Source organism: Schistosoma haematobium, chromosome 3 (genome assembly GCF_000699445.3).
Source record: "Schistosoma haematobium chromosome 3, whole genome shotgun sequence".
NCBI classification, from domain to species: domain Eukaryota; kingdom Metazoa; phylum Platyhelminthes; class Trematoda; order Strigeidida; family Schistosomatidae; genus Schistosoma; species Schistosoma haematobium.
Window position 1 is genome coordinate 20475557 of NC_067198.1, and position 19410 is coordinate 20494966.

Here is a 19410-nt window from a genome sequence, read left to right on the forward strand (position 1 = left end):
TTATTGGCTCGGGTTCATGCACATTCTAAATTAAAATGAAATACACTCTTTCTTGTCTGGTATTTGCTAATTACTGCTTATCACTCAACTTGACACAAATCAAAGCAATAATGAGTATTAGAGAAGCTTTGTTCTAAAGAACCTGAACAACTAACAGTACAGTAATAAAAACGCAATAGTTTATGCACAATGTGTGGAAACCCTAAGTATCCACTCGAATCTTCTACACGGTGTTTGGTTGAAAATAAAGCAATTAATATAGTGATATTTAAATTTGCATTGAATATACAATCGTCAGAATTCTAACCTCTTAACATTACTCCTCGAAGGATAACTGTTATATCCGAGTGGAGATTAAATTACAGGTAACTCCCGAGGACTATTAATGGACTAATATTCTATAAATATTCTTATTGTATAATTATTCAACAATTACATTACGTATATTTATATTCCTCTTATTGTAAGCTTTATTTTGACCTATAACTTATTATTGTACGATTTACGGTTCTTAAGTTATGTTCAGCTTATTAACTACTGCCTCCCTCATTCACAGCCACTTTTTGGGCTTATTTGTGTACAAATATTATTTCCTATTTTATGGACGTTGCGGTCTGTGTGATTGATATATAAACTAAGTATGCCTGAAATAAACGATCTGCTCTGATTCGGAAGCTGGTATCTTGTTCTGGACTCAAGTGGAAGGGCTCGTAGGACATAGGACCAATAAGGACACTAAACTGCCCACACCGGTTGAACGTCATTGGTTGGCCTAGTGCGAAGATTCGTATAAGTCGTATTCGGATTGGTAGATAAGTCGTGTGATCGAAAAGTCAGACATCCAAGGTCATAACAATTGGCGACGGGGATTTTGGCAAAAACAAAATAATTGGGAGACGCAAGGTCATAACAATTGGCGACGGGGATTTTGGCAACAAAGAAATAATAATAATACAAGTGGTGACTCAGATTTTGGAAATAAATTAGCTGTATAATTGCCGGTGATTTTTGGAGCTAATATTATTGGCAAAAAAAAAATGTCGATTTCTTTCGAACAGTTGCGGTTAATATTACAGCACCAGCAGAAGATGTTTGCCTTGCAACAAGAGCTATTTATAACAGTTTTGGGCAGACTTTGCATTCAAGCAGAAAATAAGAAATCTATATATCATGCAGATAATGGTGCAGTAATGGACATTTCAGAAGCATATCCTGTGCAGGATTCAAATCCCTCTATACCAGAAGGAAAACGTAATATTGGTAACGTGTCCAGCTCAGAGCAAGAAAATATTGTGCTAAATGCACATGAAGTTGTGACAATACCAGATGATCAGGAGCCAGATCCTGTAGATGATGCCCAGAGTCCAGAATCAAATGAAACACTACTGGTACTGTCTAGCTGCGAAAATAAACGTCAGCTCGAACAAAATTGTGGTCCACGTGCTATTAGTCGAGAAAGCTATGGTGACTCGTATTCAGAAAATAACTGGAGCAACACGATGAACCAAATTGTACCAGATGTTACTCAAAATCACCGGAAGACAGAATTTTATATTGAGTCAACTTATCCCATTTCTAATGACAGTGTGCCAGATACTGATTCTCAGAATAATGCATATGATTTTGATGAAACTTCTTATAACAATGAGGGAAATATGTCAGCTGAGTCGAATGATGGCCAAAAATCTAATTTAATTCTGTTAGACGTTGACTTTCTTAATGACTCGTTATCTGCTAACGAGATTCATAATGAATTTGAAAATAATGAACTCAGATCAAAGGTCGTTCATCATCATCTAGTCATTTTTAGTGGATTCTCCAGTCAATACGAGAAACATGGTTTAAATAAAGTCCTACTAGTTGTAATTTGGAGCCATAAGGACCCAACATTATTTCGAGGAGGAGGAGAATGTCGAGGAATTTAAAGTCACATATGATTCTTTTTTTTTAATCAGAATCTAAAGTTGGGTTTTTCAAAAAAAAAAAGGGGGAGGTGTTATATCCGAGTGGAGATTAAATTACAGGTAACTCCCGAGGACTATTAATGGACTAATATTCTATAAATATTCTTATTGTATAATTATTCAACAATTACATTACGTATATTTATATTCCTCTTATTGTAAGCTTTATTTTGACCTATAACTTATTATTGTACGATTTACGGTTCTTAAGTTATGTTCAGCTTATTAACTACTGCCTCCCTCATTCACAGCCACTTTTTGGGCTTATTTGTGTACAAATATTATTTCCTATTTTATGGACGTTGCGGTCTGTGTGATTGATATATAAACTAAGTATGCCTGAAATAAACGATCTGCTCTGATTCGGAAGCTGGTATCTTGTTCTGGACTCAAGTGGAAGGGCTCGTAGGACATAGGACCAATAAGGACACTAAACTGCCCACACCGGTTGAACGTCATTGGTTGGCCTAGTGCGAAGATTCGTATAAGTCGTATTCGGATTGGTAGATAAGTCGTGTGATCGAAAAGTCAGACATCCAAGGTCATAACAATAACAAAACTTCAAGACTTACAGTTCTTTAATGTTGTGTAATTTCATTGATCACGCTTTACAACTAAATCCAACTAAGAAATGTACTGATATATTGTGCATAATAATGTTGATAGATATATGCAAACATAGTTTATAAATTGAAAACTGTCTAGCTGAAGTCACAGAAGTACTTCTACTAATATCAGTTCCTTATAGCTAATGAAAATATTTAATTTATTGTCTTTTACTTTAATATTGACTACACATCATGAAAACGAAAAATCTAAATTTATGAAAGAGGATTTGAATTTCTTGTAATACCGAAATATTTACATGTATATTAGTTCATTGTATCACTTTGTAACAGTTGATTAGGACATAACTAAAGAAAAGCATACTAACATCTTGAAAGATCTTATATATATTCTTCATGATTTTAACATTTCAATACAACAAATAAGGTCAATGTATGAACCTTTCACATAATCATATTGTTTCGTTTCTTTTTAATAACATTCAAACATAGGACTAGTAAATAAAACAAATATATACTAGTACTGGGAAAACAATTTTGTTACATTGTTATTCAATTCCCTTCCATTTCTTCTTTTCTTACTAAAAATATTTTTACTATATTAATTTAATTACAGAATATTGTTGTGTCAATGAAATAAAAGTACCTAAAACTCAAGTTTTTCCTTGAAACTACCATTAATAAAAAATACTTTAGGTTAAATCATGCATATTTTTTTTAAGATTTAATCTACGAGAAAAAAAAGTGAACGCAAACAACTTTCATTTTCGAATGGCTAAGTACATACATACACAAATACTTAGATACATAAGTACAATATGAAAGGCTGGCTCAATAGTTAGGGCGTTCTAATTTCAGTCACTAAACTACCATGATTGAATCCAGCTACCTCTAATTCAGTTTGAGCATTCGATTGGTACCATTAACTTTCAAACTTGAAGTGCGATTTAAAGACAAGTACACGAGTCCGTACCAGACAAACAAGTTTTTTAAAAAAAGATGCATTTACACAAACAATCATAAATACATACATTCAAACACAGGAACACACATGCCTTAATACAACCACGGAAAGAAAAAAAAAACAGAAAGGAATACAAAACATTGTCCAGAAAACAAAAATGGAACAGAATTATCAAGATGATAACAAAAATATTCTAATCACAATCGATTAGTCAATAAAATCATCGAAATAAAAATTGGGAAGGAAAAACAAAGAAAGATGTTAGTAAACACTTATTATTTTAAGAAAGTTTTTATCAACAGAATGATATTAACTAAAGGACCGTTTAAAACTAGAAAGAATGTTGAATACCAGTAACTGCTTCATTCCAGTTTAAAATTCCTGAATAGGTTTCATGCCTATTACACAACCAGGAGAACTGTGATCAGAATCTTTAGGTCATGATGATTGTATTACTGAGTTAGTATTCAAACGGTTTATATCTCTAATTTTAATAGTATCACAGTGCGATGATGTGACCTGTTTCATTTCCGACATGATATAGATGAATTTCAGTATCCATAATAAGCCAACAGGTAATTTCCGTAAAAGCTTATTCAACAGGATATGTATCTGCAAAAGTATATCCCCTTATTGATTAGTTTTAAAGATGAGCATCAATGAAATTCATATCATTACTTTTTACTGAGACGTAATAAATATTAGTCATCTTGAAACGTTTATACAGATAAACTGATAAATGAATTGATGAATAGAATTTATCTAATCACTAATTTGAATGATTTAATATTGTTTGTGATATTCTCACTAGGTTTTTAATTTTTCTGGTGATAAAATGTTGACCACTAGAGAATACATCGATAAGACATTGAAACACATAATTTATTCATCAGAGATAGAGTTTAGGAATTACGCTACAAACGAAAGGGATAGAAATCCGATTCAAACATTAATGTTAGACTAAGTACTTGACACTGAAGAAACATGATGAAACCTTTGTTTTAACTAATGATATGAAAAAAAGTTATTTAAACCAGTTTAGCTAACTCATCATACAATATATTATTAGGCCGTTAGTTTTACACGTCACTCTTATCCACATGTTGTAGAAGTTAACCGACCTAACTGTATTGTAATCACTTACATTATGTGACCGTTTTTCGTCAATCATGTTCATCCCGATCGTAAGAACAACCCATATATATATATAAATTTACTGCCCCATAATAAATTTGCTGAATGGAGACCACTTCACTAGATTTCTTATTACTCTCAAGAATTTTAAGATTTATTTTCATCAAACACAAAGATATATTGGGATAGGATATGTGTCTGTGAATTTGTAGCATCTCCACCTCTGAGTGTTCGGTATTTATTTGATATCTAGCATTTTTCCCTTCGCTTACTGTGTGGATGGTGCATATGAGAACATAACTTTCACTGAGGATTTAATTTTAGGTTCCAACTTTTACTTAATTTGCTTTTTTCATCCAGCTAATTACGACGCGCTGCAGTAGCGTGTTCATACAAAACATATACAGATAGCCCTGGATGATTACAATAAAGTCCCCAGTGACAATTACACTCTTATATATAGCACTGAAACACTAAATTAATAATATGCTAGAAAATGTTATATATTACACTTTTACTGGACATTGGAAAAAGGATATTTATCTTCAAACAACATATATCTATGAACGAAGAATATTATTTCCTGTAAATTCTCATCAACTTCTTCAGCTTTAAGTTCAAATAAATGATCTTAATGAACAGTCAAATTTAAGGTAAATACATCTCTTAAAAATGACAGCGTGTAAAGTTAGAATTCTCAGTAAGTTCTTGATTGAGATCATGAACCGATTGATGTTAGACCGCCATTGAAAATCTGGAAGCACTGGACGGCCGTTTCGTCACTAGCGTTCATTAGTTACTAGCTTCGTGATGGAATTCTCAGAGTTCTAGTGAGAAGCCGTGACCAGTGGAGCTAACCCGTGTTGGGTAGAGACAGGTGTCTACCTTAGTACAATGGAAGATGGTCGCGCAATTTCGTGGATTGGTTGAAGTTAGACATTAACACCAATAAATGCTGGCCCAGGGGTCTAGAGGTTAAGCGTTCGCGCGCGAAACCGAAGGCCCTGGGTTCGAATCCCGTGAGTAGGGTTGTTGATGCGCACTGCTGAGGAGTCCTACAATAGAACGGGACGACCGTCCAGTGCTTCCAGGTTTTCAATGGTCATCTAACACCAATCAGTTCATGATCTCAATCAAAAACTTAATAATCTCCACAACCCTATACTGATAATTCTTGGTAAGATCCACTTGTTAACATTACATATAATTATTCCACCGTTCAATTGATATGGTTCAGTTCAAAGAAAGAAAGTTAAAGGCGATAGAGGTGAATTTATTTTATACAGTAAAAAATCACGATTTATCTCTGAATACACTGATTTTTATGCTTTATTAACACTATTTCGAAAACATGTGTGTATTGATAATGTTGACTAGAAAGGCAATACAAACTTTACAACTGAACTGTCAAACTGAGAGAACACAACAAGTCAAGTAAGAAAACTGACTATTGTAAATTCAGATTTCCCGTTTTATAAAAATGTGTTTATCTAAAGTTTGGTTATTTATTTGGGTTATTGAGTTGAATTCGATGAGCATCTATTGTCAATAATATTTTCCGTTCATATACAATTTTGTGTTTTGATATAAAAGGAATATGTCAATAATTTTAATTAAGTAGTCTGTACCCAATTTAATAAGGATCATTTTACAGGTTAATTTGTGAGTAAAACCTTAGCAAAAATAAAAAAACATTTACAAATCACTTTGATTAAAAGATAGTTGCATAAAAATGTATGGTTATTCTTTGCATAAAATGATGGCTTTTAACTGTGGTAAGTGAATCAATAACTAGTTGGTTTCACATGCCAAGAATAAATATTTAAGGTGAATATTAATGCTGTTGGTTATCCCAAGCATTACTTTTAAGACGATAATGGAATTACTTAATTCTTAATGATAATAACAAAAGTTTTAGTACGAACAATAACCTCGAATGTCTTTTTTCCTAATTCAGTTCTTCTCATGACCATTGCTATTTTCTTACTGGCTACCATTGCTTTTAACTCGCTAATTCATGTGCTTGAAGGTTATGATCTCGTCACTGTGTATACTGAGTTGTACCATTTCAGGCTTTTCTGATTGAACATCAGGTTTCCCTTACAGTTCATTTTTATCTTGCGTTAGCCGATAATTATTGAGCTATTGTGTGTCAGCTGCCGTTATAGAGCCGACCATAAAACCGTTCGTATTAGAATAGCTCACTCGTATCTTAATTGTCAAATATTGTAGGGCGACCGGAAACCTCGATGGATATAATAGTCTCATCAATAAATAGTCATTTATGAAAGTATTTAGCATTTGCAGGAATTATTGCCTTTGTAAACAGTAACTAGTGACAATCACTGACAATTAACATTGCATTGTATTCCTCCTGATATCAAATCAAATTATGAATTGAATTAGTTTGTACAAACAACGAATCACCCAAATATTAAAAAAACTGACTAATTCATAGTTCAAATACTTTGAAGAGAAACTCGGAGTAATTTACTTTATTTAATGCACATTTTCGGGAGTTAAAAAAAGATTACTTAACTGCATTTTCTATCCAAAAAGTGTCAGCACGTTTCATTTATTAAAAAACAATAGCTATTTAATAAGCATTTTTAATGTTGAATATTATATGTCAATGAAGATTACAAAAAGTTATTGGAACGACACATGTCCAGTACATCAGTCAGGATAACTTATAGACTGACAGTTTAGATTAATATAAAAGGAGAAATATAATTTGATTATCAGTGAACTTTAGTATTCAGGTCTCATCTTGCTTTGGTCTTAAGGAGTTAGTCTATAGAGGTGTGAATTTTAATGGTGACTCAAAAGAATCGTTAAGACTATGATAACCTTACTTAGTAAGTTATCATTAAAACCAAAAACAAGTGTTTAATTTTATAACATATCGCTTTCATAAACCATATACAATGACTTCTCACACAATTTCATTATGGGCGGATGATAAACTAAGCCTTGTAAATCAATAATGATAAATATTATATACCCTAATAACAAGAAGCATGACCTGTATCCATTAAATGTCAAGATAATAAAGATCATACTAACATTCACACGTATACATATTTACATTCAAACTTATCTAACTATGTGCACTTGTATTACAGTCATCTAGTAAAAAAAGGAGAAAAACTAACGGCAAACTAATTAAAGAGAAATCAATAGATTCTCAAACCCAATAAAGATTTTATCTAGTAAGTTTGTTCGTTACACATCTGATAGAATATCGATAACATATTATTATTATTATTATTATTATTATTATTATTATTGCTATCGCTCTTAACTTGTATCCATTTTTCCCTAATTTATTATTTCCTCATTATCATATTTGTCCAAAAAAAAATAAAAGAATCATCAGTTGTTCACCTCCATAAATCAATCTTTCGAAAAGAAAAAAAGAACAACGTATTATTGACAATTAGTATGTTTAAGAGATAATCTGTAGAATTATTCTCATATGAATAATGAGTTGGGGGATGATGTCTGATAAAATAGGTATGAAATATATTCAATATGTTTCAATATAGTTTGCTCATTAGTTTAGATACTTTTTTGTTGTTATGTCATCATATAAAAAAGAAAGTTTATGAACTGATAATAAATATACTTTTCTTATTATTCTACTCATTGGGATATAACAAAAAAACATATCTATAATTAACTCTCTAACTAATGGTCAATTTATTTGAAACTATCAAATTCAATCTTAGTACTAATACCTATTTTATCAAGTGTTTTATATAATAATGAATGAAATATTATGAAAATATTTAGAAACAAAATTAATTATCAACCAACTGACCTTTTTTATAGAGTGAATTTCCATTTCAGGAAGTTATAAAATGAAGAGGAAAGTGTATGTGTATGTGTATGTGTGTGTGTGTGTGAAGAATACATTGATCTTTTTAACATTAAGTCTTTTGTCTTATTCATTAGATGTTGATCAAATAAAAACATTTCATAACAGAACATGTTAAATATCGTCGTTCATTTAAACACCGGAGTTTTAAACAAATATATATATATATTGAAGGCTTGTGTAAATATATAATTGACTTGGTTATTGTGTATCCAATATTTATAAATTCTACAGTTTAGTAGATCCGAATAATAAGGGAAGTAACAACCAACTGAACATACATGATAAACATCAATGAATATATATATATATATATATATATATATATATATATCAGGTTTTGTTCAAACAAGATTCTTCTGGAAAAACTGTTGAATGAGTTAGAAGTGAAATTCTTTTGTTATTAGATGCTATCAGTTGTTGAGGATATAGATCTTTAAATCGCTGTGTTTGCATATCGTGTTTTTGCATAACCTCTTGAAAAGCTTGATGATGATGTCTGTATGATATAGAGGCTTGATTTGTATTCACCTGAGAATTTCTTGCTTCCATGCATAGATTGTCTAATTCACCTAATGAATCTATACAACTGGATACCTCCTCATGTTCTACTTCAAGATTTTTTAAAGTACTACTTAATACAGAAGAAACTCTTTCACGATCAGATGGTTGTGAAAAAGATTGTCGTAAAATTACTGCTGCCTTCCTTCCTTTGTATTTTTCTTCATTTCTATACTCAAGTGTTTCATCATGAAAATTACCTAAAGCTTTATTATCGGGATAATTAAAACCCTTTTGATCATCTGAGACATGGACATAAGTAGTTAGTTCTTCACTTTCTGACTCTCTATGATAAAAATAATTAAAGTTTGATACAATAACAGGTACAGGAAGTGCTATAGTTAGGACACCTGCAATTGCACACATTGAACCTACAATCTTTCCCCACATTGTTACAGGTCTCATATCTCCATATCCTACTGTAGTCATTGTCACTACTGCCCACCAAAATGCATCAATAATACTTGGAAATTGTTCTTCACTAGCATCGACTTCAGCAAAATAAACTGCAGCCGAAAACAGAACCACACAAACAAATAAAAAGAAACAAAGTAAACATAATTCACGAAAACTTGCTTTGAGTGTCCTCCCTAGAACTTGTAGTCCTTTAGAATGACGTGATAATTTAAATATGCGAAAAACTCTGACAAGCCTGATCACTCTTAAAATTGCTAATGACATAGCTTGATTTTGGCCTTTGTTAGCTTCAGCTAAAAGTGCCCCTATTGAAATAGCATAAGGAATAATTGATACCACATCGATAAGATTCATTACCTGTCTAAAAAATGCTAACTTTTGTGGACAAGCTGCAAAACGTATTAATAATTCAAAGGTATACCATACAACACATATAGATTCTAAAATAAATAGTGTTCCTGTAACTTGAGGAGTATCAACAGCAGAAATTATTGGTAGTTCATTAGAATCTTCGATAAATTGAAGTTCATAGTGCCTAAAATGTGGTAGTGTCTCAACACAAAATATAATAATTGATATAAGAATGACTAATAAGGAAACAATAGCTACACATCGTGCTGCAGTTGAACTCTCGGGGTATTCGAAAAGTAACCAAACTTTCCTTTGGAATTTATTTTTAGGCAGAATATGGATATCCTCTTTAGTGAATCCTTCGTCTTCACGATAACGTTCGAAAATTTCTTCCCCTAGATCATAGAATTTTATTTCCTCCGTAAAAACATCTATTGGTACATTAACAGGTCTTCTAAGTCTTCCACCACTCTGATAAAAATAGAGTATTGCATCAAAACTTGGACGATTGCGGTCAAAAAAATATTCATTTCTAAGAGAATCATAATAACGGCTCCTTCGGAACGGGCATCCAAGTAGTGTATTTGGGAAACGATTTAGAGTGTCAGTATGAGTTTCGAAACGAAGACCACTAACATTAATCACAATGCGCTGATCGGTCATTCTGACTTTGAGTTGTCCATGAGAACATCCAAAATTAAATGTTTTTATCTGATCTGTTACACAACGACACATAGTAAACTGTGTATTATGCTTTGTGGCTGCTGAATTTTTTCAGTATATAGATCTTGAAATTCTTCTGTTGATTTCATGTGAATAAAGTGTTCAACACAGTTATCGGCGTCTTAGGAGATTAATTTCTCAAGTGTGATTTATTAAAAATGAATAAATTTGTGAGTCTTTTTAATCCTCAGTATATAACTTTAAAAGACACTCGTTACAAAAGTGAGAACAAAATATGAAACATAAAGACTTGGGATATCCATAAAGGGAAAACGCATGTTTAGGCACAGATGTAAAAACTAGCCAATCAGAATCGTACAATGACCATGACTAGGCTAAACGTTCAACAAATTGTGATGACTAGCTGTGTAGTTAAAAAACCAAAAAAAGTGTGAAATCTCTTTTGAAAAGATGAATTTGTAAGTAAGTAGATGACCGCATTCTACTTTATCTACGTAAGACAAGGTTAAGGAAAATCCAATTCAGTTTCAACTGAAACTCGTTACGTGAGATCTGATTCACTGAGTAATGCAAAGAAACAGTGTAATATTACTAATTAAACTTAATATATTCATTTGTTTTTCTTTTGGAGCTTATTTAAATTAGTTGCTTTCGTTTTATGACGTGACTTAACCATCGAGGCGCGCTGTTCAAAACCTCGAGGATGACACAGTTCTTACCACCTAATTTGTTGGCGCTTTTCGCACCACGAGATCCAATCCCTTTCCTCCCACCAATAGAGAAACATGCAAATCATAGGAAATTACCATATACCGGTGTAGCTCAATTCTTGGGAGAGTTTGAAGTAAGCTTCTAACTAATGTTAAGTAGTAATCTTTCAAATGTACTGAGGTTCTTCTGTTGGATTCCATGCTTTTGTTATCCTTGTTCTATAAGCACTTATTTTTTGTTAGGATGCGTCTGAAACTCCAGCCCCGGTGCGCATAGAAACTCGTGAGGAACGTAAGGAAAGAAAAGTAAGTTTTGGTATTATGTTATTTGTCCTACAGCGTCGAGAGAAACAAGAGCAAGCCAATTATAAACTTGAACAAGATCTCGCATTATGTACGTTGGATTCCGATTTTTTTTAATGGATTTTGTTTAGGGAATCCTAAGAAAAATCCGAAGGCTACTTCTAATCCTTACAACACGATGTTCGTAGCCAGACTTGTAAGTCATCAACATGCCATTATGACTTTCTAGAACTATGACACCACAGAATCCAAACTAAAGCGGGAACTTGATGTCTTCGGGAGGATTAACAACGTAACCTTATCTTTGGTTTATATACTGGCTTGTAGATTGTAATGGTAAAGAATGTTATAACGGGGAAGCCTCGTGGATATTGTTTTGTGGAGTTTGAACATGAACGTGATATGCATGGTGAGCTGCCATATTTACTTTGTAACACCGCTCACAGTTGCTCAGTGATCTTTAGTTAACCCATTTTCAGTGTGGTGATTCGTAGGGGTGTCATGTTTATAGGCCGAAATAGTTAATTAGCTCTTCATAGCCTTCATTGTATGGTTTGTTCTCTTTTCTCTTCAGGCATCTATTCGTAAACGTGCAGTTGTGTTCACCCTCAAAATATTTTGAATGGCCTGCACTGCATTTTAAAATCATGGTTTTCAGCCAAGCGCTTAACTACAGAAAATCTGGCTTAGGTTTGTTTGTGTGGTAAGCTACTAATTAATGGTCAGCCACATTTGTTGCTACCATAGGGCAGACCTTTTCTGGTTAACTGATATATTAGTCCCAGTTCTTGAACGAAATAGAGTTTTGTAAATACACCTTTGTTTGAAGCTCTTTGTCGTTCTACGTAGCTGTGCATAGAAGGAAGGATACTCTTGGTGAGTTTCTAAGTTAGTGCAAGCCGCTCATCTGGTAATAACTACTTCCGAAAAAGGATCAAATAAAGGGAAATGGTTCAATATGTTTGCTTACAAATTATTGTGTTGTATTCTAATTGTTCATGAAACGTCCCAAATATTTAAGTGATTTCTTTTGTACTAATAATGAGATTTCATGTGTAACCTGTTTTGTGTGCTTGTATTGTCATGTACAATCCTTTTAACATTCAAGCCGCCGTCAAAGCCCTAAATGGCAGAAAAATCGATGGTGTCCGCGTTGTGACAGACGTTGAGCGGGGAAGGACTCGTCCTGATTGGAGGCCTAGGCGTTTAGGTAAGTTATATGAACACTATGATAGTCAGTTATTTATGTACTCATAGAAACTGTTATCGTAAGTCAATCACTTAGTTTCTACAATTCTCAGCATGTCGGTTAACTATCTTTTCACCTGAACTAGTAGCCTACAGAATGTTTGTTGAGTCTTTATTCTAGTTCGGCCTCAGTCAGTCAGCTACAACGTAGGACCAGGCACATATATGCATCGGTCCAAGTTGCCATACCTCATTAGCACAACAAGATGGACACCGGATTCATAAAAGTAGTTAATTTAGAGGTGGTAATATATAAAAGAAAGATTGCAATAAGGATATGGTACAGGAAGAAAGAATTAGTTCGTAGAAAGAAAGATATGAAGTGATTTTAATCTCTTAGTTTAAGGGAAGATAAAGAGTGTATACACCGACGCCATTGTGATCGATTCTGAGCCATGTCACCAAGAGTCTCCAACCATCGGTTACGACAGTCACGCGGACCCCAACCAAGTAGTCTGCATCTACCAACACGGCTAAGACTTGAAGTTAGTGACTTCAAGCACTGATGCCACGTTTTGGTTTGGCCGCCTCTAACTTTCTTCCAACCATCCCCAACACCGGTTAGCATTACACGTCGTGGTAATCGGTGTTCAGGCATACGTAACACGTGGCCCAACCATCTCAGTCGATGAAGATTCATAACCTCATCAAGTGATTTACCATCATTCCCTAATTCCCTGCGTCTAACCTCACTATTACTTACCCGGTGATCCCAGCAGACGCCAGCAATATTTCTGAGGCATCTGTGGTCAAATACTAGTAGCTTACGAGTGTCTTCTACTCTTAATGGCCATGTTTCGCTGCCGTAAATTAAAACAGAACGGACTGACGCGCAGTATACTCGTTCTTTTATTGATAGACGGATATCTCGCCTTCGCCAAAGGTGACGTAAGTTGGCAAAAGCCAAGCGAGCTTTTCGAATCCGTGCTGAGACTTCGTCAGACACCAACCCATTAGGGCTGATCAGATTTCCAAGATAAGTGAAGTTGTCAACGCGTTCGACTTTTTCACTCCCTATCCTTAGTTCAGGTGTTGACGCAGACCAGTCCTGAAGCAGCAGCTTGCATTTAGAGGGAGAGAAGCGCATTCCAAACATTCTGGCATTGTTGCTCAGTTTATTTATTATTTATTTGGACAAATGAAAATTGGTACAAGAGAGCGCTAATATATATGCTCAGTGCTACCAAAAGGCTCTGCATTTTATCAGCGTCTTCACCAAACAGGACTATGTCATCTGTGCATTCTAAGTCGATAAGTGGACCTCCTGAAAGGAGATCAATTCCCGAGAACTCAGTCGACGAGAATGTTATTTCCATCAATAGGTCTATGATGAAGTTAAACAAAAATCGAGAAAGTGGACAGCCTTGACGGACACCACTTGAGGTTGCAAAAGTAGATGACAGTTCGCCATAAGCTCTGAGTCGACTGGTAGTGTTCGAGTAAAGAGCCTTTACAAGGTCTATGTACTTCTGGGGTACGCCTTTCAATGACAGACACTGCCACAGAATCTCGCGGTCTACCGAGTCAAATGCTGCTTTTAAGTCGAGAAAGACCACCATTGTCGGACGTCGATAAGTATGCCTGTGTTCTAGAATCTGACGAATGGTGAATATGTGGTCGATGCAGCCACGACCAGGTCTAAAGCCAGCTTGGTTCTCTCGTGTTTGCAGTTCACGAGTCTTAGTTAGGCGTCCGATAATTATCGAGGCTAGTATTTTAGATATTATATTAGTTAAACTAATCCCTCTGTGGTTGTCACAGGATGATTTTGACCCTTTCTTATATATTGGGACGATAAGTGATTGTGACCAGTTAGATGGAATAACGTCTAACTCCCAGATTTTAGCTAAAATATTAGTCAACCTAATCGATAAAATTGGACGACCATCCTTAAAGACCTCTGGAGCCAATCCATCTGGACCATCTGCCCTTCCTCGTTTCAGATTAACTATAGCCTTTTGAACTTCAGCAAGAGTTGGGGGACCTACTTCAATGTTCCATTCACACTGTCTGGGAATGGAGGGTAGTTGTAGAGTAGCTGAAGGCCAGCTGAACTGTTCCCTAAAATGTTCCGCCCATCGTTCTAAGCGTCTGGACTGGGAGCAGATGAGAGTATCGTCTTTTTCCGAAATAGTCTGACTCAAACTTGACTTATTAATTCCAGTTTCTTTTATTATTCTGTAGAGCTGTCTTGTGTTCCCTATAGCCGCCGCCATTTCCATCTCTTTCGCTTTCGTTGCCCACCACTGCTCACGGTCGTTTCTTAGACTTTTGGTTAACCTAGATCTGATTTGTTGTCGCTCTTCATCGTGTTCAGAGCGTGATGGGATGAGTTTACGAGAATCCATCAGTGCAATAGACCTAGAGGAAATCCATTGGTTCTTCGTAACCCTGTTGTTTAAATCACCGATAGATGTCACTGCTGTTTCCACAGCTGTTTGTATAGCTTTCCAAGCAACATCTGGGTCAGCCTCGTTTTCCAGTGAGGCGCAAGCAGATGCGTGCCCGTATTAGGGCATGGTCGGAGTCCAAGCAGGTACTCCAGAATGAGCGACAATCTTTTACCGACCCTCTCCAACAATGACTGATGGCGATATGGTCTATTTGAGTTCATCGTTGGTTTGGTGTAGGGGGTCTCCATGTTAGACGATGTCTCTCCTTATGCTTAAAATTTTTGTTTGCTAAAAATAAACGATTGTCTGAGCACAGTTGCAGCAGACGATCACCATTATTTGTTCACTGAGCCGGAATACTGAAATACCCACCTAAATGCTTTTCTGTTTGGTTTAAACTACCTATCTGGGCATTAAAGTCACCTGCTACGAGTACTATGTCTGAACGTTTAGCTTTCTGAAGAAGTTCAGATAGCTTTCTGTAAAATTCATCTTTCATTTCATCTGAGCTGCAGTCGGTGGGAGCGTAGGCAGAAACGACAAAATGGCAACGTGTGTCCCTATCCTTCCGAGTTCTTACGGAGCCGTTTAACCGAACAGCACATAAACGACTGTTAACGGGGATCCACTCTAACAGTGTTTGTTCCGCCCTCATGCTTAGTGCTATGCCTACTCCTGCCAGTCCACGAGAGCTGGCCGTCGGGTCACCAGATACATGGAGGATGTATCTCATTGGCTCTCCGTTTTCCCGAGGTGAGGTCAAGTGAATGACCACACTGTTACGAGATTCTAAGGTTCTAGCGAAGGAAGCCTGTTGACCGATTTGACATAGGGTGCGTACGTTGAAGGCTCCAATGTGTAGTTTGGAGCGAGGTTTCAGTAGACCTGGGACAGTGTTTTGAGTACTAGAATCGTTGGCTATGGTGACATCTGAGGAGGAAGCCGAAAAAGGAAGTTTAGAGGTGAAAGTCGATGTAGGATGAATAATAGAAAGTGAAGACGGAGGTTGATTATGAATACAGTGGTCTTGAGTGCTGTTAGAGGTATGAGGGCGGTTAGCACTTCCCGGTTGCCCACACCGTGGAAGAGTTTTTCTAGAGGTACCTGAAAAGGAAATTGGATTAGAGGTGGTCTTAGTGACCTGGGAGCGTGACCGCAGTGCCCGAGGGACAACTGCTTGAGGTCGGTCACACGACATTTTTATGGGTAATTTTTGTGTTAGCTCCGTACTTTTTAGGACCTTACCGCCGGAGACGGATATCCGTGGGATAAGGCGAGGTGTGCAGTTTTAGGGTCGACCTTTTCTAACCTCACCCCTCCTTGTGGGAAGGCAGCATCGCTGTCATGCTGGTTGTCTGAAGGAAACAACTTACTACTGCCATACCTCTGTACAGTCAGCAATACGACTTCGCCTTCGGACCTTGGGTTTGTTGCTTTTAGTTTTACCGCTCATCAACCGACCTGTCTGACATGGTAGAACCTTGAAGAACAGTTGTTCCAGCCAGTATAGCTCGGTTGCTTCATCACGATAGGCAAGCCCGACCACCACGTCAAGGTAGCAACAACGGTCGGGTAGTTCGGCCTACTCAAGACTAATGATTTTACGGCGTTTTGCTTCTGCAACATCTCAGGAGAGGCTCAAGATTACTTTCAGTAAACTGTTCTTCACTACTAACGCATCTTCAATTTGATTTGCAGATTTTGTCTTAAGGAGTATTGTCATAACTTGGTTAGCATAAATAAACATCCCCTCATTTATCTTATGTTGTTAGTTTATGCATAGTCCTCATTGCTACAAATTGCTTAGGTCACAAATATTTTACTTGATGTGTAGGTATATTTTCCGTGTGAAAAATCCAAAGCTTTATTATGACTGCTAAGGTCTGATCTCAGCCCTATCTCATACTCCCAATATAATAGTAATTAATTTGACTTAAAAGATAATGGATGCTCGTAGTTCAGGAGCAAGACTTCGAATTGTCCTATAAGCACAGGTTTGGACGTGCATGTTGATGATGATATCTAGGAAGACGAAAACTACAATTTAACCATCCAGTTTCAGAAACAACATTACTAGTCAGTGAATTCACGACCAACCTTCTTTCTGTAAAATCTAGTTCTGTTTCAGCTACCGTTGAACGTTCGGTTAGGCAGTGAATTTATGTTGGGCACATACTGTTTTCAACCCTCAGCAGTGTTAAGCCTTGTCACCTCACGCTTTGATGGTTGAAAACTCAGTGCTTTTGTCGTTAAGTTTGCGTACTTTTAAGCATAACTTGGCAGGATAGACGGCGGTTGAAAATAGATAGAAAACATCCTAACTCAATCGGTCAATGTTCTGAGCGTCATCAACTTACATCATTCCTGTCCAGTACTTAATGTATGGTCTAAACATTACCCACTGCTTCATGATATTCGATCGATTTTCGAAGTGTTTTGATTCAGTTTATTAAATAGTGATGAAAATTCCAAGTACCTATCATCTGTAATCCTATCAGCTTTTAAATTCTAGAATGCCCCATGATCAGAGAAGTTCTTAATGCGTAATACTCTAGGAAATAAAGTTTCGGACCTATAAAATCACTACTATTACGTTACTGATGTTCAACAGTTAGAGATAGTGACAGCTCATAAATCATTTGCAATGGTGCAGGTCGACTGATTTTTTGTCTTCCGTTAGATCATAAGTTTCCTAATTATATTAGTCTTTAATTCTCTTTTATACTTAGTCATTTCTATTAACATTAATATTCTTACTACTGTGACGTAACAACTTGAACCAATGTACATGTGTTCAAGATTCCACGTTGCGAATTACTGCGTTTTTCGTAATAGACATCTGACTACACTATTATATGCAGTGTGTACTAAATAAAGGCAGTATTCCTGGAATTTCTAGCCAACGTTAAGTATCTTCACGCTAAAGACAAGCGCTTTTGTAGTCATAAAAAGTAAATTTATAGATACTTTGAGTGTCTGTGTTACTACAACCGAAACGAAGTTGTCCCGGCTACAGTACAATATAGGAGTAGTAACTGTAACATACTCCGTTTAAATACATGTTTCAGACCGGTACTCACATTTTTTGACATCTATGTTCCCATCGGACATAATTTGAATATTTCGTTAGAAATCTTTTTAAGTCAGTGGGAACCTGATCTTACAAAATAAGCGTTTGAATGTTCGTTTTCTGGATCATTATTCGAGTGGGTCTTAAGTGCGTTCCGTTGATGTAATTATAATCTAAGCATTACACAACCTGACGGAGAAGTCGAATTCATACTTTTCGTGTCCTAGTGCGTCGAGTGACATCGATGCTTCCGCGATGTTGCTTTTACTAGATTGCAAAACTTAGAAATGCCGAATTCAGGTGGCATGATGATCGTGATCAGTAGATGGAGGCCTTGGGCCAAATCTAACCAGTGACTTAGATACTTTTATTTTTTTACCTCCCTTTCGACCTTAAGCTCCAGCCCTTCACTTTTCGAACCACATTTTCTTTCATTATCAAGTCTCCTGTTTCGAATATATTTGTCAAACCATCATTAGGGATTATTCGTAACTAATATTTGAGCTATTTATTCTTTATAGGCAAGGGCTTAGGTAAGAATCGCCAAGGACCAACTGACAAGCCTCATCGCAGACATGAAAATGGACGTGATCCCAGTCATGATCGCAGTTTCGGTCGACCTATCTCAAGTGCACATGTTCGTGATCGCGACAAAGAATACAGACGAAGGCGCAGTCGATCTCGGAGTAAATCAAAAGAACGTGATCGACGCGGTCGTAGCCGTGAGTTCAATGTTTTTGAAAGTTAACTGATTTTAACCACGTACACGTACACAATGCTAAACTATGCCTAACTTTTTTAGGGAGTCGAGACCGACATCGAAAACGCCGGAGTCCAGACGAGCGGGATCGTGATCATAAGCGCCGTGACCGCCGTCGAGATGATATGATTCGGCAGTATGGAGAGTATGGTGCTGAAATTAGGGCGGAATACAATGGAGATGCATAAAACGCCTTTTCGAGTCATCCTGTATTAATACAAAATTCACTTGTGTGCAAAAAATTATATATTTTAAGAAAGCTGTACATTAAAAATGAATGTCAATAAACTTGTTGAAAATATTAATTACTAAGATTTTTGAAGCGCAGCATTTAACGGTCCATCTTTGGTGCCTTTGAATAGCAACATGCAAGTATCACGCCGAAGAACTAAAATCAAGTATTGT

At 35.9% G+C, this 19410-nt stretch overlaps 2 protein-coding genes across 3 annotated transcripts in view; one reads left to right on the top strand and one right to left on the bottom strand.

The window, feature by feature from the left end:
* KCNA3_1 (Potassium voltage-gated channel sub A member 3) overlaps positions 1 to 19410 on the bottom strand; it is a 38373-nt gene that overhangs the window by 13707 nt on the left and 5256 nt on the right. The window contains exon 2 of the mRNA XM_051213245.1: positions 8452 to 19393. Within this exon, the coding sequence (XP_051069207.1) occupies positions 8842 to 10572 (1731 nt within the window). The 5' untranslated portion in view covers positions 10573 to 19393 and the 3' untranslated portion in view covers positions 8452 to 8841. The remainder of the gene's footprint in view (positions 1 to 8451; positions 19394 to 19410) is intronic.
* On the top strand, positions 11175 to 19310 carry SNRNP70_1 (U1 small nuclear ribonucleoprotein 70 kDa). 2 transcript variants are annotated; one of them, XM_051213246.1, is made up of 9 exons: positions 11175 to 11365; positions 11475 to 11537; positions 11571 to 11625; positions 11666 to 11730; positions 11764 to 11826; positions 11862 to 11943; positions 12109 to 12744; positions 18767 to 18967; positions 19048 to 19310. In XM_051213246.1, exons 1-7 carry the CDS (start codon positions 11225 to 11227, stop codon positions 12120 to 12122), a joined length of 483 nt encoding a protein of 160 aa, XP_051069208.1. In that variant the 5' UTR covers positions 11175 to 11224; the 3' UTR covers positions 12123 to 12744; positions 18767 to 18967; positions 19048 to 19310. The 2 variants fall into 2 exon arrangements, with proteins under 2 accessions (XP_051069208.1, XP_051069209.1); XM_051213247.1 differs by having other exon boundaries at positions 11185 to 11625; positions 11666 to 11826; positions 12643 to 12744; positions 18767 to 19310.

Coding starts and splice junctions, on each gene's coding strand:
- SNRNP70_1 (XM_051213246.1), top strand. CDS start 11,225: ATGACACAGTTCTTACCACCTAATTTGTTGGCGCTTTTCGCACCACGA. Junction 11,538..11,570: donor AGGAACGTAAGGAAAGAAAA/GTAAGTTTTGGT, acceptor TTTGTCCTACAG/CGTCGAGAGAAACAAGAGCA. Junction 11,626..11,665: donor TGAACAAGATCTCGCATTAT/GTACGTTGGATT, acceptor GATTTTGTTTAG/GGAATCCTAAGAAAAATCCG.